Below are 27,365 nucleotides of genomic sequence, written 5' to 3'. Positions count from 1 at the left end.
GCTCCCGCGGTTGGAGCTCTCGAAGTCGGTCCCCAGCAGAGGCCGCCAGCTCCACGATGTTAGGCCGCAGTGCAGACGGAGATACGACATGGAAAAAGTCGCATCTCCGTCAAGCAGAGATAAAAGTTTCCCATAATACAAAACTAAAAGTACACTAAAACATACATTTTACAACAAACTAAACACAAAGAAGGAAAAAATTGAGACAGACCTATGATGAGGCAGCCATCGTCGGTGCCACCTGGTATTCACAGTCGGGTTTACCTTTTATAATAGTTTTATTTAGATTTCTGCCACTCCATGGTGCTTTGGAGACATGGGAGGGGTGTCATTAGTGGGCCAGGGATGTATTTCATTATCATGTGATCTCTGTTGGTCCGGAATAACATAATGCAGAACGGCTGTGGAACCGAGGGTACCAAAAAATCAGTGTTCATCGTGTAGTATAAGAAACTAAGGCTCTACAAGCCTGCACTGCCGTTCATTATACCTGTGGCTGCTTTTCTACCTCAGCACCATCTACCCCTATTTTACTTGATGCTCTTAATATCCAGAAACTTGATGATCTCGCCTTTGTATTAGCAGAACATTTAAATCTCTGCCCTCTGGGGTAGGTATATTCCAAAGCATTGTTATTTTATAAATGAATAAATGTCTCTTCATTTTAGTTCTTAATCACCTATTCTGAAATTGTGTCCTCAAAATCCTAAACTCAATCAGGTCAAACCTCTTTTCTGTATCCAGTCTGTGAAGCCCTTTCAGAATTTTGTATGTTCCAAGATCTCTCGTGTTTGTAAACTGTAAAGAGTACAGTTCACTCAATCTCTCGTAAGGCAAACCCACCTTCCCTGAAACCAGTCTTGCATATCTTTTCTCTGTACTTTCCCTACGGTCAGGAGAGGAAATTATCCCATTGAAGGCAAATACAAAATCACACACATCAGAAAGAAGTGATAACTATCTCACACATCAGTTGAGGTTAGTGGAGTCACAGATTAGACACGAATGTTTCATGTTCATAAACTATAAGGAAATACGTTTTATAGTCCCATACTATAGGTGAGACCCAAAGTGAAGCATCGAATCCCAGAAATTGGGCCTTTTATGTCTCTGTCAAAGGGTAAAAGATTTTCCAGCTTCATCCCCACCACAGCTCAACAGATCACAGCTCATAGTTATAGAGTCATACTGTGTGAAAACAGGCCCTTCTAGCCCATGCCAACCAACACTCTTTATCTACACTGGTCCCACCTGCCTGCATTTGGCCCATATCCCCTCAAACCCATCATATCCATGTAACAGTCATGTGAAAGAAATTAATTTAGAGGGAAATTAAAGGAAAATGAAAACCAGAGACTTTGCAGGTTTGCTTCAAGAGACTTTATTGCATGATATCATGGAGAGATGGCGGCAGTTAACTGCTCACCAGTTCTCTGACTTCACAGCAGAATTAGCCGACAGTTATACTGTGCAGTAAACAACATTTGTTTTTGTTAGATACCACCATACGAAAATATATCAATTACTTCAAGGGTACCAATTATTTCAATGGTTAGAACATACTTTTTGTTTATGTCAATCTTATTCAACAACAGATGGTTAATACAAGTCAAACACAATACAAGGGAAGGGTCTCGACCCGAAACGTCACCCACTCCTTCTCTCCCGAGATGCTGCCTGACCTGCTGAGTTACTCCAGGATTTTGTGAACAATACAAGGGCATCTTGACATTATTTTATCTCACCTTTTAGGCGGCCTGCACCACCATCCCCTCTCTGAGCCAATCATATGCTCCTATTTACTGCAACGTATCTACGCTACTAGCGGTAGGGGGCGCGGGTGGTCTACTGTAACACACTGCTGAGAGAAACAATCTCCATCTATTATTGCATGTTTACATTTACCATCCACCCTTCAACACATTCCTAGACAAGAGGTAATACGTCTAATCTTACTTTGCCGATTCCCACGAACCTCTTCTACACCTGGTTGACAAGAGATGTCAATTGTCACATCCAAACACCCTTTCGTCACCTTGTTCAATTCCACTCAAAATTAAGTAAGAAATTATTTTAATATTTTCTTCCACAGTTCTTTATGATCAACACACATAGAAAGAAAGGATTTTAATATTTTCTCTCATTAATCAGTTGCAAAAATGGAGGCATACGTGTCCGATTATAATTTGGTTGGAACCCATCCTGATCTCGCAAAGGGATACCTTTTTCAGCTTGCGTAGAGATATGGGTACAAACCCAACATTCTAATCAGATAAGGAAGCCTGTTTTTCTTTCAGCTGTGAGTTCACTGTATTCTGTGTGAAAGTTGTTAGTTGAATTTCATACTCCAACTACCTTCATCCTGTTTCTCGTAACTATTTCTAGATGCCTCTCTTTACTCTCATGTTCTCTATGATCCCATATAATGTTAATATATTCATAAGTATTTAATACTACAAAGATAGTTTATAAAGAATATGTCTGCATTTTGACCCTTTTTTTTAATCATCGTCTTATCGCTACAAAGATTTACGCCTCTTTACGTGCTAGACGAACATAGAAACATAGAAAATAGATGCAGGAGGAGGCCATTCGGCCCTTCGAGCCAGCATCGCCATTCATCGTCCCCAATCAATACCCCGTGCCTGCCTTCTCCCCATATCCCTTGATTCCACTATAACAGCGGGTCAGGCAGCATCTATACAGGGAAATGGACGGCCGATGTCTCATTAGTACTGTGTGTGGGGCGAGGATAGTGAGTGTACGAGAGTGACGATGAGTCACGGGATGATCATGAGTTCCCGATGCTGTGATCCGGCCGCTTCTGTGTCGCCCGTGAAGGTGATTGCGAGTTCGGTCCAGCCAAATACTTATAGTTCGGACATAGACGCAAAAGCCGGAGTAACTCAGCGGCTCAGGCGGCGTCTCTGGAGACATTCCGAATTGAGATCCTTCTTCACTCCCGGTCCTCTGGGTTTGTGTTCCGCTCGAACCTGTGTTCCAGCCAGCCAGTCCCGTCTCCCCCGATTCTGTATTCCGTCCAGCCCAGCATTACCAGGGCCATCTTCTGTCCAAACCTGTGCCCCCCAAGTGTGTGTCCCCCCTCGAGTGTGTGTGTGTCCCGAGTGCGTGTGTCACTCGAGTCTATGTTCCCCCTGGGTGTGTGTGTCCCGTGTGTGTGTCCCTGGTGTGTGTGTGTGTCCCCGGGTGTGTGTTTGCATCCCGGGTGTGTGTACCGGGAATGTGTGTACCCCGGGTGTGTAACGAGGGAATTAAATGTAACTTCTCTTAGTTTGCGGATGACACAAAACTGGGTGGCAGTGTGAGCTGCGAGGAAGATGCTATGAGGCCGCTGGGTGACTTGGATAGGTTGAGTGAGTGGGGAGATGCATGGCAGATGCAGTTTAATGTGGATAAATGTGAGGTTATCCACTTTGGTGGCAAGAACAGGAAGGCAGATTATTATCTGAATGGTGTAGGAAAGAACTGCAGATGCTGGTTTAAATCGAAGGTAGACAAAAAAATGCTGGAGTAACTCAACGAGTCAGGCAGCATCTCGGGAGAGAAGGAATGGGTGATGCTTTGGGGGAGAGAAGGAATGGGTGATGCTTTGGGTCGAGACACTTCTTCAAACTGCTGTATCTGAATGGTGTCAGATTAGGAGAAGGGGAGGTGCAACTAGACCTGGGTGTGCTTGTACATCAGTCACTGAAAGTAAGCATGCAGGGACAGCAGGCAGTGAAGAAAGCCAATGGCATGTTGGCCTTCATTGCGAGAGGATTTGAATGTAGGAGCAAGGAGGTCCTACTGCAGTTGTATAGGGGCCTGGTGAGACCGCACCTGGAGTATTGTGTGTAGTTTTGGTCTCCTAATTTGAGGAAGGACATTATTGCTATTGAGGGAGAGCAGCGTAGGATACCTTCGGTTCACCAGGTTAATTCCCGGGATGGATGCACTGACGAATTTTGAAAGAATGGGTTGACTGGGCTTGAATTCGCTGGAATTTAGAAGGATGAGAGGGGATCTTATAGAAACATATAAAAATTCTTGGAAGATTGGGAAGGCTAGATGCAGGAAAAATGTCCCCGATGTTGGGGGAGTCTAGAACCAGGAGTCACAGTTTAAGAATGAGGGGTAGGCCATTTAGGACTGAGATGAGAAAAAAACTTTTATACCCAGTGAGTTGTGAATTTGTGGAATTCTCTGCCACAGAAGACAGTGGAGGCCAATTCACTGGATATTTTCAAGAGAGAATTAGATTTAGCTCTTAGGGCTAAGGGAATCAGGGGACATGGGGAAAACTGGGCGATTTTAATGTACCTGACATCGATTGGGAAACCGTAGCCTTTAAACCTTGTGGTCAACACCTTGCCATCAGTAAGTTTTTGATAGACATCTTTAATGATCACAATCTCCACCAGCGTGTAAAAAAGACTACTAGAGAGAGTAATATTCTCAACTTGTGCCTTACCAACACCCCTGCTGCTGCAGACTTTGTTAATGTCCAATGTGATATCAGCGACCATGAAATGGTTGGCGTTGGAGCGGTTTTGAAACCTAAGATCACCAGACCACCAAGGCGCAAAGTTTACCTGTATGCAAAAGCCAACTTTGCAGGAGTTGATAGTGATATGGGAAAGTTTTGTGACAATTTGACTGATAACTTGATTAAAAGTAACTCAACTGAAGAATTATATACCTCTTTTAAAAGTGCTCTCCTTAGTTCATATCCCTTCTAAGATGAGCTCCAGTCGCTTTTCTTACCCATGGGTCAACAGTTCCATAGAGACATTAACAGAAAGAAACGTCTATATAATAATGCAACAAAAAAAAAAGACTCTGCTGCTTGCTGGGCTAGTTTTAGACAACTTTGCAGGCACATTGACAGGAAGATTCGTATTGCTCATAAATCCTACATCCAAAATGTTATTGGTGGTAGCCTCAAGACCGCAAACACCCGGCCATTCTGGAACTTCATAAAATCCAAGCAAAAGGAAGTCTGTGGAGTTTCACCGTTACACATTCACAATACCATCATTTCAGCTGCAAAGGATAAAACCAAAGCTCTTGGTCGTCAGTTTTGCTCGGTTTTTACCAGAGAAAAACAATTTGATTATCCAGATCTTGGCCCTAGTAGCATTCCAGATATTGGTGACTTGCTCATCACCAGAGGGAGCTGAAAAGCTTTTGTCTGAATTGAATCCTCATAAAGCCTGTGGCCCAGACGGCTTAACTGCCAGAGTTTTGAAATCATGTTCTTCAAGCATTGCTCCAATCCTCCAGATATTATTCCAGAAATCAATTTCTACTGGAGAACTACCGAGTGATTGGCGTAATGCAAACATCTCTCCAATTTACAAACAGAACGACCGCTCAAATCCAGCCAATTGTCGTCCGGTATCCTTGACTTCAATTGTCTGCAAACTCTTTGAACATATTATTCATGGCCATGTTATGAGGCATTTTGAAATACACAATATGCCAGCTGACCAGCAGCATGGATTCTGCAAAGGCAGGACATGCGAGACCCCGCTCTCTGTCCTGGTTAATGATCTGCAAACAATCCTTGATAACAGTGGGCAGGCTGATCTTATTATAATGGACTTTAGCAAGGCCTTCAACACCATTCCCCACCGTAGGTTGATAGCTAAGCTTCACCACGTTGGCATCCAAAATAACATCTACTGCTGGATTGATTCATTCCGCACCAAACTACATCAAAAGGTTGTAGTAGATGGTGAGTCATCACAACAATCTCCAGTTGAGTCTGGCGTGCCACAGGAAACGTTGGGACCCTTGCTGTTCTTGATCTACATGAACAATCTGCCTGACAACCTGTCTTCGAGAGTGAGACTTTTTGCAGATGACTTTATTGTGTATCGAGAGATCAAAGCTGCTGAAGATGCCAAGGTTCTTCAAAATGACATAAACTATTTTTGCAATTGGGAAACCATTTGGCAAATGGGTTTCAATTACACCAAATGCTTTTCCATGAGAGTTACTCATAAAGTCAAGCTGATCATAAACCTGTACAAGATGGGAGACAACCTGCTTAAAGAAGTTGATCACCACCCATACCTGGGAGTTGAACTCACATCTGGCCTAGCCTTGAACAGACACATCTGGCCTGGCCTGGAACAGACACATAAACCAGATTGCCACAAAAGCTAACAGAACTTTGGGCCTTCTCTGGAGAAATTTATCCGGTCGTGACAAACCAACAAAGGAGGTAGTGTACAAAACACTTGTCTGACAAATGTTGGAATATTGCCACACAATATAGGACCCTCACCAGAAAAATAACATTGACACCCTTGACAAGGTTCAGAGGCGTGCAGCACGGTTTGTTTGTGACGACTACTCAAGACAGTCAAGCGTCTCCGATATGTTAAATCGCCTTGACTGGGAGTCGCTGGAGTCAAGACGCACCAAAGCCCGCTTATGTACTGTCTACAAAGTGATTCATGGCATCATCCCCAGTAACATATCTCACTTCATTCAATCCAATACTCAGAAATTTACAAGAGAGTTCTCAGGTCACTTCATTTATACTAGAATTAGAGCAAACAAAAATTGCTACCTACAGTCACTATATCCATGGACTACCCCAGAGTGGAACATCCTCCCCGACACCACCAGATGTGCACCAACCTTGTCAGTCTTCAAGTCACAGCTCGCTAACTTGGACATGGATCATCTCACCAAACTTGCCCATATAAAAATTTTAATAACCTCTTGCAACCAGTAGCCACGCGAGTGAAACCTGCACGAGATAGGCCAGCTGCTGGCGGTTGTGCAGCAGAAAAAGCCGGAGCGGGGTACTGATTTTGGATGATCAGCCATGATCATATTGAATGGCGGTGCTGGCTCGAAGGGCTGAATAGCCTACTACTGCACCTATTTTATATGTTTTCATGTGTGTGGTGTGTCCCGGATGTGTGTGTGTGTGCCCCCGGGTGTTGTGTGTGTTCCTCGGGTGTGTGTGTGCCCCCGGGTGCTGTGTGTGTTCCCCGGGTGTTGTGTGTGTGCGTATGTCCGGGTGTGTTGTGTGTGCAGCCGAGTGTGTGTGCCCCCCGGGTGTATGTGCAGCCGAGTGTGTGTGTGTGCCCCCCGGGTGTGTGTGTGTGCAGCCGTGTGTGTGTGCAGCCAAATGTGTGTGCCCCCGGGTGTGTATGTGTGTCCGGGGTGTGTGTGCCCCCCGGGGGTGTGTGTGTGCCCCCCGGGTGTTGTGCATGTGTCCGGGTGTGTGTGTGCCCCCCGGGTGTGTGTGTGGGCCCCCCCGGGTGTGTGTGTGGCCCCCCCCGGGTGTGTGTGGGTGTGCCCCCCGGGTGTTGTGCATGTGTCCGGGTGTGGGTGTGTGTGACCCCGGGTGTGTGCGTGCCCCCCGGGTGTGTGTGTGTGTGCCCCCGGGTGTGTGTGTGAGTGTGCGCACCCCCCGGGTGTGTGTGTGAGTGTGCGCCCCCCGGGTGTGAGTGTGCCCCCGGGTGTGTGTGTGTGCCCTCGGGTGCGTGTGTGTGCCCCCCGGGTGTGTGTGTGCCCCCGGGTGTGTGTGTGTGTGCGCCCCCCGGGTGTGTGTGCGCCCCCGGGTGTGTGTGTGTGCCCCCGGGTGTGTGTGTGTGTGCCCCCGGGTGCGCGTGTGCGCCCCCCGGGTGCACGTGTGCGCCCCCCGGGTGTGTGTGTGCCCTCGTGTGTGCATGTGCCCCGGGTGTGTGTGTGTGAGTGTGCGCCCCCCGGGTGTGAGTGTGTGCCCCCGGGTGCGTGTGTGTGCCCCCCGGGTGTGTGTGTGTGTGTGCGCCCCCCCGGGTGTGTGCGCGCCCCGGGTGTGTGTGTGTGTGTGCCCCCGGGTGTGCGTGTGCGCCCCCCAGGTGTGTGTGCCCTCGTGTGTGTGTGTGCCCCCGGGTGTGTGTGTGAGTGTGCGCACCCCCCGGGTGTGTTGTGTGCGCCCCCCGGGTGTGTGTGTGTGCCCCCGGGTGCGTGTGTGTGCCCCCGGGTGTGTGTGTGTGTGCGCCCCCCGGGTGTGTGTGTGCCCCCGGGTGTGTGTGTGTGTGCCCCCGGGTGTGTGTGCGCCCCCCGGGTGGGTGTGTGCCCCCGGGTGCGTGTGTGTGCCCCCGGGTGTGTGTGCGCCCCCCAGGTGTGTGCCCCCGGGTGTGTGTGTGTGTGTGTGTGCCCCCGGGTGTGTGTGCGCCGCCCAGGTGTGTGCCCGCGGGTGTGTGTGTATATGCCCCCGGGTGTGTGTGCCCCCGGGTGTGTGTGTGCCCTCGTGTGTGTGTGTGCCCCCGGGTGTGTGTGTGTGAGTGTGCGCACCCCCCGGGTGTGTGTGTGCGCCCCCCGGGTGCGTGTGTGTGCCCCCGGGTGTGTGTGCGCCCCCCAGGTGTGTGCCCCCGGGTGTGTGTGTGCGTTCCCCGGGTGTGTGTGTATATGCCCCCGGGTGTGTGTGTATATGCCCCCGGGTGTGTGTGTGTGTGCGCCCCCGGGTGTGTATGTGTGTGTATGTGCTCCCGGGTGTGTGTGTGTGCGCCCCCCGGGTGTGTGTGTGCGCCCCCGGGTGTGCGTTCCCCGGGTGTGTGTGTATGTGCCCCCGGGTGTGTGTGTGTGCCCCCGGGTGTGTGTGTGCGCCCCCCAGGTGTGTGTGTGCGCGTTCGCCGGGTGTGTGTGTATGTGCCCCCGGGTGTGTGTGTATGTGCACCCAGGTGTGTGTGTGTGTGTGCCCCCGGGTGTGTGTGTATGTGCACCCAGGTGTGTGTGTGTGTGTGTGCGCCCCCCAGGTGTGTGTGCGTTCCCCGGGTGTGTGTGTGTGCCCCCGGGTGTGTGTGCCCCCGGGTGTGTGTGTGCCCTCGTGTGTGTGTGTGCCCCCGGGTGTGTGTGTGTGAGTGTGCGCACCCCCCGGGTGTGTGTGTGCGCCCCCCGGGTGCGTGTGTGTGCCCCCGGGTGTGTGTGCGCCCCCCAGGTGTGTGCCCCCGGGTGTGTGTGTGCGTTCCCCGGGTGTGTGTGTATATGCCCCCGGGTGTGTGTGTGTGTGTGTGTGCCCCCGGGTGTGTATGTGTGTGTATGTGCTCCCGGGTGTGTGTGTGTGCGCCCCCCGGGTGTGTGTGTGCGCCCCCGGGTGTGCGTTCCCCGGGTGTGTGTGTATGTGCCCCCGGGTGTGTGTGTATGTGCCCCCGGGTGTGCGTTCCCCGGGTGTGTGTGTATGTGCCCCCGGGTGTGTGTGTGTGCGCCCCCGGGTGTGCGTTCCCCGGGTGTGTGTGTATGTGCCCCCGGGTGTGTGTGTGTGTGCCCCCGGGTGTGTGTGCGCCCCCCAGGTGTGTGTGTGCGTTCGCCGGGTGTGTGTGTATGTGCACCCAGGTGTGTGTGTGTGTGCCCCCGGGTGTGTGTGCGCCCCCCAGGTGTGTGTGTGTGCGTTCCCCGGGTGTGTGTGTGTGTGTGTGTGTGTGCGCGCGCGCCCCCCGGGTGTGTGTGTGTGCGCCCCCCGGGTGTGTGTGTGTGTGTGCGCCCCCCGGGTGTGTGTGTGTGTGCGCCCCCCGGGTGTGTGTGTGTGTGTGCGCCCCCCGGGTGTGTGTGTGTGTGTGTGCGCCCCCCGGGTGTGTGTGCGTCCGAGTGTTGTGTCCCCCCGGCCTCTGTTGAGCTCGTGCGCCTTGGCGCATGCGCGCCAGTGAGCGCGCAGGGAAGATGGCGTTGAACAAAACGTTCGGGCAGAAGCCGGTGAAGTTCCAGCTGGAGGAGGCGGGCGAGTGGTACATGATCGGCTCGGAGGTGAGTGCGAGGCTCGGGCATGCCGCTCCGACACCGACCAACACCGTCCTTCCCTCACACTGCCCCTGCCCTCCCTTCCTCCACTCGCCCCCTTCTCATTCACTCCCATCCACCGCCGCCCATTCAATGCAACCGCACTCACTCCTCCCTCACGCACTCCTTCCCCCTCCCCCCAAACCCCTCCTTCACCACACCCCCTGCTTCCCACCTTCCCCCACCCCCCACTCACTCCTTCCTCCCACTCACTCCTTCCCCCACCCACTCCCCCCCCCACCCACCCACCCGTTCTCCCCCCCCACCCCCGCGCTCTCCCCCCCCGCCCTCCCCTGTACTCTCCCCCCCAGCCCCCAGCGCTCTCCCCCCCAGCCCCTCCGCGCTCTCCCCCCCAGCCCCTCCGCGCTCTCCCCCAGCCCTCCCGCGCTCTCCCCCCCAGCCCTCCCGCGCTCTCCCCCCCAGCCCTCCCGCGCTCTCCCCCCCAGCCCTCCCGCGCTCTCCCCCCCAGCCCTCCCGCGCTCTCCCCCCCAGCCCCCCGCGCTCTCCCCCCCAGCCCCCCGCGCTCTCCCCCCCAGCCCCCCCGCGCTCTCCCCCCAAGCCCCCCCGCGCTCTCCCCCCCAGCCCCCCCGCGCTCTCCCCCCCAGCCCCCCCGCGCTCTCCCCCCCCGCCCCCCCGCGCTCTCCCCCCCAGCCCCCCCGCGCTCTCCCCCCCCAGCCCCCCGCGATCTCCCCCCCCCAGCCCCCCCGCGATCTCCCAGCCCCCCCGCGATCTCCCCCCCCCAGCCCCCCCGCGATCTCCCCCCCCCAGCCCCCCCGCGATCTCCCCCCCCCAGCCCCCCCGCGATCTCCCCCCCCCAGCCCCCCCGCGATCTCCCCCCCCCAGCCCCCCCGCGATCTCCCCCCCCAGCCCCCCCCGCGATCTCCCCCCCCAGCCCCCCCCGCGATCTCCCCCCCCCAGCCCCCCCGCGATCTCCCCCCCCCCAGCCCCCCCGCGATCTCCCCCCCCCCAGCCCCCCCGCGATCTCCCCCCCCCCAGCCCCCCCGTGATCTCCCCCCCCCAGCCCCCCCGCGATCTCCCCCCCCCCAGCCCCCCCGCGATCTCCCCCCCAGCCCCCCCGCGCTCTCCCCCCTGCGCTCTCCCCCCCGCCCTCTCCACCCCCCCGCTCTCTCCACCCCCCGACCCCCCTACCCCCCTGCGCTCTCCACCCCCTGTGCTCCCCCCCTGTGCTCCCTTTCCCCGCCCCCTGCGCTTGAGCCCCCCACGTGCTCCCTCCCCTGCCCCCTGCGTTCCCTTCCCCTGCCCCCTGCGATCCCCTCCCCCGCGCTCCCTTCCCCCCGTGCTCCCCTCCCCCCGCGCTCCCCTCTCCCCGCCCCCGAATGCTCCCCCTCCCCCTGCGCCCCCTCCCCCATGCCCCCCGGCGCACCCCGTCTCCCGCGCTCCCATCCCCCACACTCCGCGCCCCCCGCCCACCCGCACTCCGAATGCCCCTCCCTCACGCTCCCCATCCCCGCGCTCCCCTCCCCGCGCACCCCTCCCCGCGCACCCGCCCCCCGCGCTCCCCTGTCTCGGGACATCTTGGGCTTGTGTACAGTCTTTCGGATCTGTCTGTTTCTCTTTATTCTTGCCTTGCTTATGGATGAGCTAAATTCCTCTCTGTTTTAGGTGGGTAACTACCTGCGCATGTTTAGGGGCTCCCTGTACAAGCGGTATCCATCTCTTTGTCGGCGACTGGCCACTGTTGAAGAAAGGAAGAAAATCGTAGCATCTTCACATGGTAGGTCTGTGATACTTCCAGCCAACAGCAGTAGTTGTATTGAAATGCTGACTTTTACAGTGAATGTTGCTGAAAGAGCTGGAATGAGTTGTTCTGGTTGGAACAGCTTTGCTACAATTTTTATTTATTCTCTCCATTGTCCTTCACCCACCCCCCACCCCCCCCCCAACTCCTGAAGATACTGACTCTATGCAGAATAGTGTCCTCCCTGAAATCTAGCAAGCTAGTTCTATGTGTAGGAAAGAACTACAGATGCTGGTTTAAATCGAAGGCCGACACAAAATGCGATGAATGCACATGCTGGATAATCCTGCACATTAATGTGTGTCTTAAATGCCACTATCACTATTCTCCATCTGACCATATGCCCTCTCGTATATGACAATCTTAAGAAAAATATTCTGACTATCTACCTTATCTATACTCTCAATGTTATAAACTTCTATCTGGTCTCCCCTCAACCTCTGACCCCCCCCAGAGAAAGCAATCCACGTTTGTTCAACCTCTCCTTGTAGCTAATACCTTTTAATACAGACAGTATCCTGATAAACCGCTTCCGCGCCCTCTTCAGAGCCTCCACATCCTTCCTGATGTGATCTGACTGCTGCTATTACAGCCAGTAGATTCATTATCTTGGTAGGTAGTTAGCGTCATAAAGCAAAGAAGCAGGCTCGTTGTCCATGCCAACCATCAGAAGCCCATCAATACCAAACCATTTACCTGCATTTTGCCCGTAACCTTCTTTATGTTACTGATTTCAGAGCTCTTGTAGAAGCTTCTCATGTTATAAGAATACTTGCTTCTAACACCCCTCAGACAGTGTTCCAGACAATCAGCCTTTGATTGTAAAAGTTCTTCAGAACCCCTCTACACCTCTCACCACTTGCTCTTGACTCAAGCGTTTGGATACTTTTGCGAAATGGTAAAGTTGCGCACGAACCACTCATTCGAACCCCGTCCATAATTTTGTAAAACTCTCTTACTGTGATCCAAAGAAAATAAACAGCCCATTCAGTCTTTCCACATTACTGAAACATTCCATTCCAACATTGCAATATTAATGTGCATTGCAACCTTCTGGTGAATCTCCTCTGCATGTTCTCCATTGTAATTTACGTCCTTTCTATATTGTGGTGTCCAGAACCGTACGTGGTACTCCACCTGTGGCCCAATCAATGCTCTATAAAGTTGTTCCAAGATCCCCCTGTTCTTATGTGCAGGAAGGAACTGCAGATGCTGGTTTACACTAAAGATAGACACAAAATGCTGAAGTCCTGCCTATCCTGCTGAGTTACTTCAGCATTTTGTGTCTATCCCCTGCTTTTAAATGCTCTACCCCTGCTAATGAAGACAGGTATCCCATATGGCTTCTTTACCACCATAGCTACCTATGCTGTCACTGTCAGGGATCCTTGAACATACACCTGTTCCTCAATACTCCCCCAGGCCTTGCTATTCAAAGTGTATGTCCTACCCATATTTGTTCTCCAAAAGTCCATCCGCTCACACAGGTAGTTCTGCTGTAATGCAATTGTTGTGTTCCGAAGACACCACCCATGATTAACAATCGCGTATCAAGATGGTGTCAATGGGAAAAAGCGAGTATAAGGCAAGTGAATTTCAGACTCGTGATATCAAAATTATTTTTATACAGGATTTTCAAAAATAAAGATGTTTTATAGCTATGTTTATTTTTTTGGCCGCAAGCTTGAAATACTAAAGGCTGTATGTTACATTGTTTCATAGAGTGGTTGCACGAGTGACAACAGAAGTGGTTGCTTGTTAATTTCCGTTGGCCTCGTGCAGTGAAACTTGCAGACTGTGTTCTTTCTTGAGATAATGATATCTGATTACTGTGGGGAGATTGCATGATAACGGGGTTTTTTTCGCGACTTATTCTTCGAAGAGATTTTTTCTGCTTGTCAGTTTCCAAAGTAACTATGGTGTTATAAATGGTGTTATAACCAATACAGCTTGTGTGATACAAATAGTGTTGCCTTTATCATCAGTCGTGTTATATCCAATTTGTGTTATGGAAACGCGCATTATAGCAGAACTACTTGTTTATTTTAGTTTAGTTTAGAGATACATTGTGGAAACAGGCCATTCAGCCCTCTTAGTCCACACTGACCGACGATCACCCGTACACTGAATCTATTCTATACACTCGGGGTAATTTACAGAGGCCAATTAACCTACAAACCTGCATGTTTTTGGAACGTGGGAGGAAACCGGAGCACACGGAGCAAACCCATGTAGTCACAGGGAGAACATACAAACTCAGTACAGAGAGCACCCGTAGTCCGAATCGAACTCTGGTGTCTGGCGCTGTAAGGCAGCAACTATACTGCTGCACTTCTGCGCCGCCCTACCTGCATTTACTAAATTCCATCGGCCATTGCTCAACCCATCTTACCAACTAAAAGAGATGGGGAAGTTGTTTTATTGGTTAAGGAGAATGTCACAGCCTTACTGATTGACATTACTGATGGTTTGTCCAGTGAGGTTACATGGGTGGAGCTGAGAAATATGAAAGGGATAATCACCTTGCTAGGAGGGTATTAAAGCCCCCCCCCCCCCCAAATAGGGGTAGAGTGGTATGCACCAGTGATCAATGCTGGGCCCTTTGCTGTTTTACAGCAGACTGTCAATCAGCTGAGCAAGCGGGCTGAGGAATGGCTAATGTTTCTACAAGAGAGGGATGGTGGCAGATGGGAACAGTAGGGTAGAGAAAGGAAACTGGGTAATTGGAGGGAGTTTGGAAAGGAGAGATGGAGTAAGAGCACCTTGTTGGAGCAGAAGAAGAGAAAAGGAAGAGGGGCAGTGTGAGGAAGATGGGAAAAGAAACATGTGAGGGTTATCTGAAACTGGAGAATTCAATGGCCCTAATAACCATATAACCATATAACCATATAACAACTACAGCACGGAAACAGGCCCGTTCGGCCCTACCAGTCCACGCCGACCACTCTCCCTGACCTAGTCCCATCTACCTGCACTCAGACCATAACCCTCTAATCCCCTCTTATCCATATACCTATCCAATTTACTCTTAAATAATAAAATCGAGCCTGCCTCCACCACTTCCACCAGAAGCCCATTCCATACAGCCACCACCCTCTGAGTAAAGAAGTTACCCCTCATGTTACCCCTAAACTTTTGTCCCTCAATTCTGAAGCTATGTCCCCTTGTTGGAATCTTCCCCACTTTCAAAGGGAAAAGCCTACGCACGTCAACTCTGTCCGTCCCTCTCAAAATTTTAAAAACCTCTATCAAGTCCCCCCTCAACATTCTACGCTCCAAAGAATAAAGACCCAACCTGTTCAACCTCTCTCTGTAGCTTAAGTGCTGAAACCCAGGCAACATTCTAGTAAATCTCCTCTGTACCCTCTCCATTTTGTCGACATCCTTCCTATAATTTGGCGACCAGAACTGCACACCATACTCCAGATTCGGCCTCACCAATGCCCTGTACAATTTTAACATTACATCCCAACTTCTATACTCGATGCTCTGATTTATAAAGGCAAGCATACCAAACGCCTTCTTCACCACCCTATCCACATGAGATTCCACCTTCAGGGAACAATGCACAGTTATTCCCAGATCCCTCTGTTCCACTGCATTCCTCAATTCCCTACCATTTACCCTGTACGTCCTATTTTGATTTGTCCTACCAAAATGCAGCCTGACATACAATTGTCAACCATTACCCTCTGGTATCTCCCATTCAGCCATTGTTGAATCCATCTCGCAACCTCACTATTAATACCCAACGATTTAACCTTCTTAATCAACCTTCCATGTGGAACCTTGTCAAATGCCTTACTGAAGTCCATATAGACAACATCCACAGCCTTGCCCTTATCAATTTCCCTGGTAACCTCTTCAAAAAATTCAAGAAGATTAGTCAAACATGACCTTCCAGGCACAAATCCATGTTGACTGTTTCTAATCAGGCCTTGTTTATCCAAATAATTATATATATTGTCCCTAAGTATCTTTTCCATTAATTTTCCCACCACAGACGTCAAACTAACAGGTCTATAATTGCTAGGTTTACTTTTAGAACCTTTTTTAAACAAAGGCACAACATGCGCAATGCGCCAATCTTCCGGCACCATCCCCGTTTCTAATGACGTTTGAAATATTTCCGTCATAGCCCCTGCTATTTCTGCACTAACTTCCCTCAATGTCCTAGGGAATATCCTATCAGGACCTGGAGACTTATCCACTTTTATATTTTTCAAAAGTGTCCGTACCTCCTCACTACTCTACTTGTTTCGCTTACCTCACATAATTCAATATCCTTCTCCTCGGTGAATACCGAAGAAAAGAAATTGTTTAATATCTCCCCCATTTCTTCCGGCTCAGCACATAGCTGTCCACTCTGACTCTCTAATGGACCAATTTTATCCCTCGCTATCCTTTTGCTATCGACATATCTGTAGAACCCCTTGGGGTTTACTTTTACATTACTTGCCAAAGCAGCCTCATATCTTTTTTTCGCTTTTCTAATTTCCTTCTTAAGATTCCTTTTACATTCTTTATATTCCTCAAGAACCTCACTTACTCCCTGCCGCTTATATTTATTGTATATCTCCCTCTTTTTCCGAACCAAGTGTCCAATTTCCCTGGAAAACCACGGCTCTTTCAAATTATTATTCTCTCTTTTCCACCGAACAGGGACATAAAGACTCTGTACTCTCAAAATTTCACCTTTAAATATCCTCCATTTCTCTATTATATCCTTTTCATAAAACAAAAAGTTCCATTTCACTCCTTTTAAATCCTTTCTCATCTCCTCAAAATTAGCCTTTCTCCAATCCAAAATCTCAACCCTTGGTCCAGATTTGACCTTCTCCATAATTATATTGAAACTAATGGCATTGTGATCACTAGACCCAAAGTGCTCCTCAACACATACTTCCGTCACCTGACCTGTCTCATTTCCTAACAGGAGGTCCAACACTGCCCCTTCTCTGGTAGGTACCTCTACGAATTGCTGCAAAAAACTATCCTGCACACATTTTACAAACTCCAAACCATCCAGCCCTTTAACAGAATGTGATTCCCAGTCTATATACGGAAAATTGAAATCACCCACAATCACTACTCTGTGCTTACTACTAATATCTGCTATCTCCTTACATATTTGCTCTTCCAATTCTCGTTCCCTATTTGGCGGTCTATAATACACCCCTATAAGTGTCGCTAAACCTTTCTCATTTCTGAGTTCCACCCAAACAGCCTCCCTAATTGAGCCTTCTAGTCTGTCCTGCCAAAGCACTGCTGTGATATCCTCCCTGACAAGCAATGCAACACCCCCACCTCTTGCCCCTCCGATTCTATCACATCTGAAACAATGAAATCCTGGAATATTTAATTGCCAATCGCAACCCTCCTGCAACCATGTTTCACTGATCGCCACAACATCATACTTCCAGATGTCAATCCAGGCTCTAAGCTCATCCACCTTTCTTACAATGCTCCTAGCATTAAAATATACACATTTAAGGGACCCATCATTTCTTATTCTCAGTTTATTTCTTTTCACTTCTTTCTCTCCTACATATTGGGTCTGAGTGTTTCCCTTTTCTGCCTCCTGCCTCACACACTGCCTATTAGCTATCTGTGTTTGAGTCCCTCCCCCCAACCGTACTAGTTTAAAGTCTCCGCAATTACCTTAATGTCGGGTTAAGACTACCCAAATACACGAGATGCTTTTCATCTCATGTATGTTTGGTCTCACCCTGGCAGTGCAGATGGCCAAGTTAAGGCAGCTCGGTTGAGAATGGGAAGGAGAGTTGGAATAGCTTGCAACTGAAAGTTCATGTTGTCCATGGTCAACAGAATGCAATTTTGTAGAAAATATTTGCTTACTTTGTACATAATCTCACTGACCTAGAGGCGGTCACATCGCAAGCACCTAATGCAACAGATAAGCAAAAAGCTAATTCTGAAGAAGGGTCCTGAACCAAAACATTGTCTGCCCATTTCCCTCCACAGATGCTGCCTGACCTGCTGAGCTTCTCACACACTTATTTTTGCTGAAGATTCCAGCATCTGCAGTTTCTTGTGTCTGTAATGGAGAAGATTGGATGAGGTGCATGTGAATCTCTGCCTCAGCTGCAAGGGCTGTTTAGGTCCCTGGATGGTGGAGGAAGGTGTAGGAGCAGGTGTTACACCTGCGGATGTAGGGGGTAATGATGGGAGGAATGGAGAGGAATAAAGGGTGGGGCGAGATGTGACTCGTGGTGGGATTGCATTACAGCTGGTGGAAATTACAAAGAATCATGTGGAGGGTGAAAGGCCAGCACCAAGGGAACTCTCCCCCTGTTCTGTCTGGGAGACAGGGTGAGAGAATATGTGGGGAAATGGAAGTGATGCAGAAGAGAACTCGCATCAACCACAGTCGAGGAGAATCCACATTAAAAAAAAAAAGACATTTCAGATATCCTGGAACAGAAAACCTCATCTTAAGAATAGATGCAATGGAGACAGAGAATCCGAGAATGTATCTCTGTTCATCGACATTTTTAGTCCCCTACTATTTACAGTGTAGGTCCTACCCTATTTAACTTCCCAAAATGCATCACCTTGCACATTGGTATTAAGTTCCATTAGCTGATGCTCCATCCAACTTTACAGTTGATCTGTATCCTGCTGGAGCCTTGGATAACCTTTCTTGCTATCCACAACACTCAGCACATAGCTGTCCACTCTGACTCTCTAATGGACCAATTTTATCCCTCGCTATCCTTTTGCTATCGACATATCTGTAGAACCCCTTGGGGTTTACTTTTACATTACTTGCCAAAGCAGCCTCATATCTTTTTTTCGCTTTTCTAATTTCCTTCTTAAGATTCCTTTTACATTCTTTATATTCCTCAAGAACCTCACTTACTCCCTGCCGCTTATATTTATTGTATATCTCCCTCTTTTTCCGAACCAAGTGTCCAATTTCCCTGGAAAACCACGGCTCTTTCAAATTATTATTCTCTCTTTTCCACCGAACAGGGACATAAAGACTCTGTACTCTCAAAATTTCACCTTTAAATATCCTCCATTTCTCTATTATATCCTTTTCATAAAACAAAAAGTTCCATTTCACTCCTTTTAAATCCTTTCTCATCTCCTCAAAATTAGCCTTTCTCCAATCCAAAATCTCAACCCTTGGTCCAGATTTGACCTTCTCCATAATTATATTGAAACTAATGGCATTGTGATCACTAGACCCAAAGTGCTCCTCAACACATACTTCCGTCACCTGACCTGTCTCATTTCCTAACAGGAGGTCCAACACTGCCCCTTCTCTGGTAGGTACCTCTACGAATTGCTGCAAAAAACTATCCTGCACACATTTTACAAACTCCAAACCATCCAGCCCTTTAACAGAATGTGATTCCCAGTCTATATACGGAAAATTGAAATCACCCACAATCACTACTCTGTGCTTACTACTAATATCTGCTATCTCCTTACATATTTGCTCTTCCAATTCTCGTTCCCTATTTGGCGGTCTATAATACACCCCTATAAGTGTCGCTAAACCTTTCTCATTTCTGAGTTCCACCCAAACAGCCTCCCTAATTGAGCCTTCTAGTCTGTCCTGCCAAAGCACTGCTGTGATATCCTCCCTGACAAGCAATGCAACACCCCCACCTCTTGCCCCTCCGATTCTATCACATCTGAAACAATGAAATCCTGGAATATTTAATTGCCAATCGCAACCCTCCTGCAACCATGTTTCACTGATCGCCACAACATCATACTTCCAGATGTCAATCCAGGCTCTAAGCTCATCCACCTTTCTTACAATGCTCCTAGCATTAAAATATACACATTTAAGGGACCCATCATTTCTTATTCTCAGTTTATTTCTTTTCACTTCTTTCTCTCCTACATATTGGGTCTGAGTGTTTCCCTTTTCTGCCTCCTGCCTCACACACTGCCTATTAGCTATCTGTGTTTGAGTCCCTCCCCCCAACCGTACTAGTTTAAAGTCTCCGCAATTACCTTAATGTCGGGTTAAGACTACCCAAATACACGAGATGCTTTTCATCTCATGTATGTTTGGTCTCACCCTGGCAGTGCAGATGGCCAAGTTAAGGCAGCTCGGTTGAGAATGGGAAGGAGAGTTGGAATAGCTTGCAACTGAAAGTTCATGTTGTCCATGGTCAACAGAATGCAATTTTGTAGAAAATATTTGCTTACTTTGTACATAATCTCACTGACCTAGAGGCGGTCACATCGCAAGCACCTAATGCAACAGATAAGCAAAAAGCTAATTCTGAAGAAGGGTCCTGAACCAAAACATTGTCTGCCCATTTCCCTCCACAGATGCTGCCTGACCTGCTGAGCTTCTCACACACTTATTTTTGCTGAAGATTCCAGCATCTGCAGTTTCTTGTGTCTGTAATGGAGAAGATTGGATGAGGTGCATGTGAATCTCTGCCTCAGCTGCAAGGGCTGTTTAGGTCCCTGGATGGTGGAGGAAGGTGTAGGAGCAGGTGTTACACCTGCGGATGTAGGGGGTAATGATGGGAGGAATGGAGAGGAATAAAGGGTGGGGCGAGATGTGACTCGTGGTGGGATTGCATTACAGCTGGTGGAAATTACAAAGAATCATGTGGAGGGTGAAAGGCCAGCACCAAGGGAACTCTCCCCCTGTTCTGTCTGGGAGACAGGGTGAGAGAATATGTGGGGAAATGGAAGTGATGCAGAAGAGAACTCGCATCAACCACAGTCGAGGAGAATCCACATTAAAAAAAAAAAGACATTTCAGATATCCTGGAACAGAAAACCTCATCTTAAGAATAGATGCAATGGAGACAGAGAATCCGAGAATGTATCTCTGTTCATCGACATTTTTAGTCCCCTACTATTTACAGTGTAGGTCCTACCCTATTTAACTTCCCAAAATGCATCACCTTGCACATTGGTATTAAGTTCCATTAGCTGATGCTCCATCCAACTTTACAGTTGATCTGTATCCTGCTGGAGCCTTGGATAACCTTTCTTGCTATCCACAACACTCAGCACATAGCTGTCCACTCTGACTCTCTAATGGACCAATTTTATCCCTCGCTATCCTTTTGCTATCGACATATCTGTAGAACCCCTTGGGGTTTACTTTTACATTACTTGCCAAAGCAGCCTCATATCTTTTTTTCGCTTTTCTAATTTCCTTCTTAAGATTCCTTTTACATTCTTTATATTCCTCAAGAACCTCACTTACTCCCTGCCGCTTATATTTATTGTATATCTCCCTCTTTTTCCGAACCAAGTGTCCAATTTCCCTGGAAAACCACGGCTCTTTCAAATTATTATTCTCTCTTTTCCACCGAACAGGGACATAAAGACTCTGTACTCTCAAAATTTCACCTTTAAATATCCTCCATTTCTCTATTATATCCTTTTCATAAAACAAAAAGTTCCATTTCACTCCTTTTAAATCCTTTCTCATCTCCTCAAAATTAGCCTTTCTCCAATCCAAAATCTCAACCCTTGGTCCAGATTTGACCTTCTCCATAATTATATTGAAACTAATGGCATTGTGATCACTAGACCCAAAGTGCTCCTCAACACATACTTCCGTCACCTGACCTGTCTCATTTCCTAACAGGAGGTCCAACACTGCCCCTTCTCTGGTAGGTACCTCTACGAATTGCTGCAAAAAACTATCCTGCACACATTTTACAAACTCCAAACCATCCAGCCCTTTAACAGAATGTGATTCCCAGTCTATATACGGAAAATTGAAATCACCCACAATCACTACTCTGTGCTTACTACTAATATCTGCTATCTCCTTACATATTTGCTCTTCCAATTCTCGTTCCCTATTTGGCGGTCTATAATACACCCCTATAAGTGTCGCTAAACCTTTCTCATTTCTGAGTTCCACCCAAACAGCCTCCCTAATTGAGCCTTCTAGTCTGTCCTGCCAAAGCACTGCTGTGATATCCTCCCTGACAAGCAATGCAACACCCCCACCTCTTGCCCCTCCGATTCTATCACATCTGAAACAATGAAATCCTGGAATATTTAATTGCCAATCGCAACCCTCCTGCAACCATGTTTCACTGATCGCCACAACATCATACTTCCAGATGTCAATCCAGGCTCTAAGCTCATCCACCTTTCTTACAATGCTCCTAGCATTAAAATATACACATTTAAGGGACCCATCATTTCTTATTCTCAGTTTATTTCTTTTCACTTCTTTCTCTCCTACATATTGGGTCTGAGTGTTTCCCTTTTCTGCCTCCTGCCTCACACACTGCCTATTAGCTATCTGTGTTTGAGTCCCTCCCCCCAACCGTACTAGTTTAAAGTCTCCGCAATTACCTTAATGTCGGGTTAAGACTACCCAAATACACGAGATGCTTTTCATCTCATGTATGTTTGGTCTCACCCTGGCAGTGCAGATGGCCAAGTTAAGGCAGCTCGGTTGAGAATGGGAAGGAGAGTTGGAATAGCTTGCAACTGAAAGTTCATGTTGTCCATGGTCAACAGAATGCAATTTTGTAGAAAATATTTGCTTACTTTGTACATAATCTCACTGACCTAGAGGCGGTCACATCGCAAGCACCTAATGCAACAGATAAGCAAAAAGCTAATTCTGAAGAAGGGTCCTGAACCAAAACATTGTCTGCCCATTTCCCTCCACAGATGCTGCCTGACCTGCTGAGCTTCTCACACACTTATTTTTGCTGAAGATTCCAGCATCTGCAGTTTCTTGTGTCTGTAATGGAGAAGATTGGATGAGGTGCATGTGAATCTCTGCCTCAGCTGCAAGGGCTGTTTAGGTCCCTGGATGGTGGAGGAAGGTGTAGGAGCAGGTGTTACACCTGCGGATGTAGGGGGTAATGATGGGAGGAATGGAGAGGAATAAAGGGTGGGGCGAGATGTGACTCGTGGTGGGATTGCATTACAGCTGGTGGAAATTACAAAGAATCATGTGGAGGGTGAAAGGCCAGCACCAAGGGAACTCTCCCCCTGTTCTGTCTGGGAGACAGGGTGAGAGAATATGTGGGGAAATGGAAGTGATGCAGAAGAGAACTCGCATCAACCACAGTCGAGGAGAATCCACATTAAAAAAAAAAAGACATTTCAGATATCCTGGAACAGAAAACCTCATCTTAAGAATAGATGCAATGGAGACAGAGAATCCGAGAATGTATCTCTGTTCATCGACATTTTTAGTCCCCTACTATTTACAGTGTAGGTCCTACCCTATTTAACTTCCCAAAATGCATCACCTTGCACATTGGTATTAAGTTCCATTAGCTGATGCTCCATCCAACTTTACAGTTGATCTGTATCCTGCTGGAGCCTTGGATAACCTTTCTTGCTATCCACAACACCATCATCTTTTGTGTCATCAGCAAAGTTAGGTGGGTGTAGGGTTGGCATCATTGATGGAGACTGGAAGTGAGGAGGCCTGTGAAAGGATTTGAAACAAGAGTGGGAATTTTCAAATCATGTCAAGTGCATGGTCTTTTTGCAAGTGGGATCACTAGAATGAGTGAAGCTGGCCAGGAATGCACTGGCAAACTGAAAGTTAAAGGTGACAAGGCATGAATGGTGGATCTGCACTTGGTGATGTGAGGAAAGGATGGGGTAAGATGATATCACAGATACAGATTGGCAACTAAGATGAATTGGTGGAAATGTGGCAGCTTTTCTCTGTGTAAATTGTGACACCGAAATTGCAAGTACTTTGCTGCTACACTTGGCCAGTGATCCACTGCTGCCAGGGAACAAAAGACCACTTCACAGACGGGAGTTTTGCGGAGGGGAACATTAGAGAGATTGTCACTGTTGTCTGCTGCACATTTTGTAGTCCTCGAACCTTGAAGTAGGATATGCTGTTTATTCTGAGTCACTGAAAAAAGGCATTAAGTACATTTGAGGGATTGAAATAGCCATCTCTACAAAACTTTCAATCTTAGAGCTATAGATTAAAAGGTGAATTTCAAGTATTTATATTATGTTTTTTTAATTGATCAGATCATGGTTATACCACTTTAGCTACCAGTGTAACGCTTCTTAAGGCTGAGGAAGTTGAAGACATCCTGGAAGGTAATGATGAGAAGTACAAGGCGATCTCAATCAGCACGGAACCCCCCTCCTACCTCAGGTACAGCTGGTATTTAACATTGTCTACCCCATCACTATCCCAGGTAGTCTCTATCTGAAACATTATCTGCTTCCAATCTTGGTGCAGCCTTGACTGAAACATCTCAGTTGCTGTCACCAACACTACCACAATATGGTACATTGACTTTTCTCAAATACTGATGTCATCCAATAATATTGTCGTACACCACATACCCAATCTTGACTTCTATCCTGGGATAAACACAAAATGCTGGAGCCAACATCTGCAGTTGTTCCTACATATTTCTTTCTGGGGATTTGTTTGGATCTAGCACAATCCCAATAGACTGTAGACTGATGCATCACATATGATGTATCAAACGTTACTATCGTAACGTTTAAGAAACGTTTAGACAGGTACATGGATAGGGCCGGTTTAGAGGGATATGGGCTAAATGCAAGCAGGTGGGATTAGTTTAGATGGGACATGTTGTTTGGTATAGGCAAGTTGGGCTGAAGGGCCTGTTTCCATGCTGTATGACTCTATATCTCAGGCACTGTTTGTTCTAAGCATAGTCTTACTTTTGCACACAGTGAATGCTGCTCTGTCTCGGGTGATGTCAATGTCTAACACTGTCCTAGTATAGTATACATGCACAGACACACAAAGCCCATTACCTAGATCAAGTAATTTCTCATGCATTGTCTTCTCCATAACTCCTTATGGTTTGGAAAGATCCCATTTGGCCAATTGAGTCTTTGGTGGCTCACAGAGCAGCGGCATAAATCTCACCACTCATCTTAATCGGTTTTCTCTTGCACAGCATATTAAATCTTCTTTCTGATCTATCAGGTACCTTGGGAATTATCTTGTACAATGTCCCAGGGCAATACACTGATTCACACACAATGTTATTCCATTTAGCTGCCTCAGTAAAAGAAATATCTAATAAAAATAATTCGTCTTGCAATTCCTTGTATCTTACACTTTCCCATCCTGGCTCATTGTCTGCCTGGAGAATTGTCTTTTTTTGTTATGAGCCTGCCTGACTCCAACTCTAAGGCACCTGTAACTGTGTCTTGGGTTTAGGTCAGCTTTGAAAAATATTGCATGTTCTCTGGGCAGTTGGCTAGGCCTGATCTATATAAGTACACGAATACTTTGATTTTTCAAAGTACAAATTGGCATGTTAGCCAAAGATTGCTCAGGGGACCTGCATTACTGTTAGGTGGGTGCTTACTGGTTGTTGTGTGTTTAGTCTGGGCTATAAAGAGATGGTGCTGGTCAGGTTAGGGATCAAACGTCACAGGCTTGGGTACTCCATACTCGGATTCCCAAGACAGTACATTATTATGATCCACATCAGTTTGTGTCTCTACGTTACACAGCACCAGACATGCATGTGGCCTTATATCAATCTTGAATATTGTCTGTTTCCAATGGTTGTTGCCATTTTATATTTGCTTCATATGCAAGCTGCCGTGCTAACCAACAGGTCCATGGAAATAAAATCTTAGACATGTCCCCTCAAATTTTTTTGGCACAATTTAGCATTTTGCCTCAAATAAACTACATACATAAGGAAACTATTCCACAGAACCAATTAAACTCCCTCGATTGCTTCCTGTCGGGAACTCAGTTGGTGCAGCTGGTAGAGCTGCTGTGTCATTGTGCCGGAGATTAGGATTCAATCCTGACCTTGGGTGATGTTTGTGTGGAGTTTTCACATTCTCAGTGAATGCCTCGGTTTCCTCTGGGTTGTCTGGTTTTCTCCCGGTGCTCTGGTTTCCTCCCACATTCCAAAGATATGCATGTTTGCAGGTTAATTGGTCTCTATAAATTGCCCGTAGTGTGTAGGGAGTGGATGAGAAAGTGTGAACGGATGATCTCGGGTCAGGCCAAAGAGTCTGTTTCCATGCTGTATCTTCCAATCAATCACAAAAGCCTATCCCATTGCAACTTCAGCAGTTTAGTTGCATTACTTGTGCATGGGCCTCTGCTGTTTGTGATAGATATAAATGACTTGGATGCAATTGCCGATGGGTTGGTGAGTAAGTTTGCTGATGAGACCAAAATGGGAGGAGTTGCAGAGAATGAGAAAGGCTGTCAGAAGATACATTGGAATATAGATCAGCTGCATAAAAGCTGTGACAATTTCCTGCAAATCTTGACAAATGAGACTAACCAACTTTGAGACTTGCCTTTTAAATTCTTTAAATGATGTAATTAGTGCAGGCGCGTACTGACAGGATTTATGTAGGGCTGACTGGATATTTGCTTACTAGATTTAATTTGTCCTGTAGCAATTAGTTGGGTTAAAGGTGGTTAGTATTCTTTCTTGCTTAATGAATTCATCCTCACACGGTGCATATCATAAATTCTATGGATAATTACCTGGATAATTCTTGTTCCCTCGTAATGGGAATTCCCCCCTTTATGCTTGTACAGAGAACCAAAGGCAAAACGCAACAATCAGTGGGTGCCCACCCTGCCCAACAGTTCACATCATTTGGATGCAGTGCCATGTTCCACAACTATCAACCGAAACCGAATGCGTCGGGATAAGAAGAGGATATTCCCTCTCTGGTGAGTATCAATCGACTTTCCACTGAGCATGTCAAGTGCTTGAGTTGTTTTCCTGTATTACCGTGGCTTGGTTCTTCCGAACATGAAACACAAAGGTCTGCATTTAAATTATGCTACACAACTTATGATTCATAGAGTAAGTTGGTAATTTGTAAATGTCTCAAGGAAGATGACTGCAAGTTGCTGGATACTAAGAAAAACCCATGTAGATAGCAGCGTTGTTTGCAAATAATGGAAGGTGCCCTGACTCGCCATGCCACGGGTGATCTGGTTATTTAAGATGTTGTAGCAGTTCACTGAGAAAAAAACTTCTTAAAGATGTCATGTCGGAGAACTCAGAAAAATGACACGTAATTAGATAAAGTCCACATCATTTTGTAAAGGGTAGTCACGTCTGACTAATTTACTGGAATTCCTGGAAGAAGTGAAATACTGTGGAAAAAAGACAAACTACGCTTAGATTTCCAGATAGTACTGAATCAAAGGATATTGTGGAAAATAACAACTTATGTAGGAGGTAATATATTGGAAGGTAAACACAAAATGCTGGGGTAACTCAGCGGGTCAGGCATCATCTCTGGAGAGAAGGAATGGGCGACGTTTCGGGTCGAGACCCTTCTTCAGACTGATGTCAGGGGAGGGGACGGGACAAAGATTCTTGCTATTGAGGGCGTGCAGCGTAGGTTTACTAGGTTAATTCCCGGAATGGCGGGACTGTCATATGTTGAAAGACTGGAGCGACTAGGCTTGTATACACTGGAATTTAGAAGGATGAGAGGGGATCTTATCTTTACTACTGAATGTTCCATTCGTGACCATACACTGAGCAGGCATTAGGCTCTACTTGACTTGTCTCTTTCATTATTCTCTCTAATCTTCTGTTTACCACCCCTTCCCCCAGTTTTGATGATCATGATCCAGCAGTCATCCATGAAAATGCTTCTCAGTCTGAGGTGCTGGTTCCCATTCGTCTTGATATGGAGATAGATGGGCAAAAACTGAGGGATGCCTTCACTTGGAACATGAATGGTGAGTAACACTGGGGTAACTTCATCTGTAAATCCTGTGGTAATGAATGTCCTGACAGATCTTTCTAAGAGTATCTTATTCAAGCTTTTATGCTCCTAGGCCACCTTATGCTCATGTGTATTG

At 47.6% G+C, this 27,365-nt stretch overlaps 1 protein-coding gene across 4 annotated transcripts in view; it reads left to right on the top strand.

Annotated features, from left to right (window-relative positions):
- Positions 1-9,639: 9,639 nt before the first annotated feature.
- The window catches only part of smarcb1a (SWI/SNF related BAF chromatin remodeling complex subunit B1a), a 34,439-nt gene continuing 16,713 nt past the window's right edge, over positions 9,640-27,365 (top strand). For 2 of the 4 annotated variants that reach the window (XM_078421427.1, XM_078421425.1), the window contains exons 1-5: positions 9,643-9,750; positions 11,407-11,518; positions 23,558-23,666; positions 26,076-26,213; positions 27,115-27,242. In XM_078421427.1, coding sequence (XP_078277553.1) covers positions 9,667-9,750; positions 11,407-11,518; positions 23,558-23,666; positions 26,076-26,213; positions 27,115-27,242 — 571 coding nt within the window. In that variant the 5' untranslated portion in view covers positions 9,643-9,666. Of the gene's footprint in view, positions 9,751-11,406; positions 11,519-23,536; positions 23,667-26,075; positions 26,214-27,114; positions 27,243-27,365 lie in introns of all 4 variants that reach the window. The other 2 variants (XM_078421424.1, XM_078421426.1) reach the window with 2 other exon arrangements.

Source organism: Rhinoraja longicauda, chromosome 25 (genome assembly GCF_053455715.1).
Source record: "Rhinoraja longicauda isolate Sanriku21f chromosome 25, sRhiLon1.1, whole genome shotgun sequence".
Lineage (NCBI taxonomy): Eukaryota > Metazoa > Chordata > Chondrichthyes > Rajiformes > Arhynchobatidae > Rhinoraja > Rhinoraja longicauda.
The sequence above is the reverse complement of the archived record's forward strand: the minus strand, read 5'-3'. Positions and strand labels throughout refer to the sequence as shown.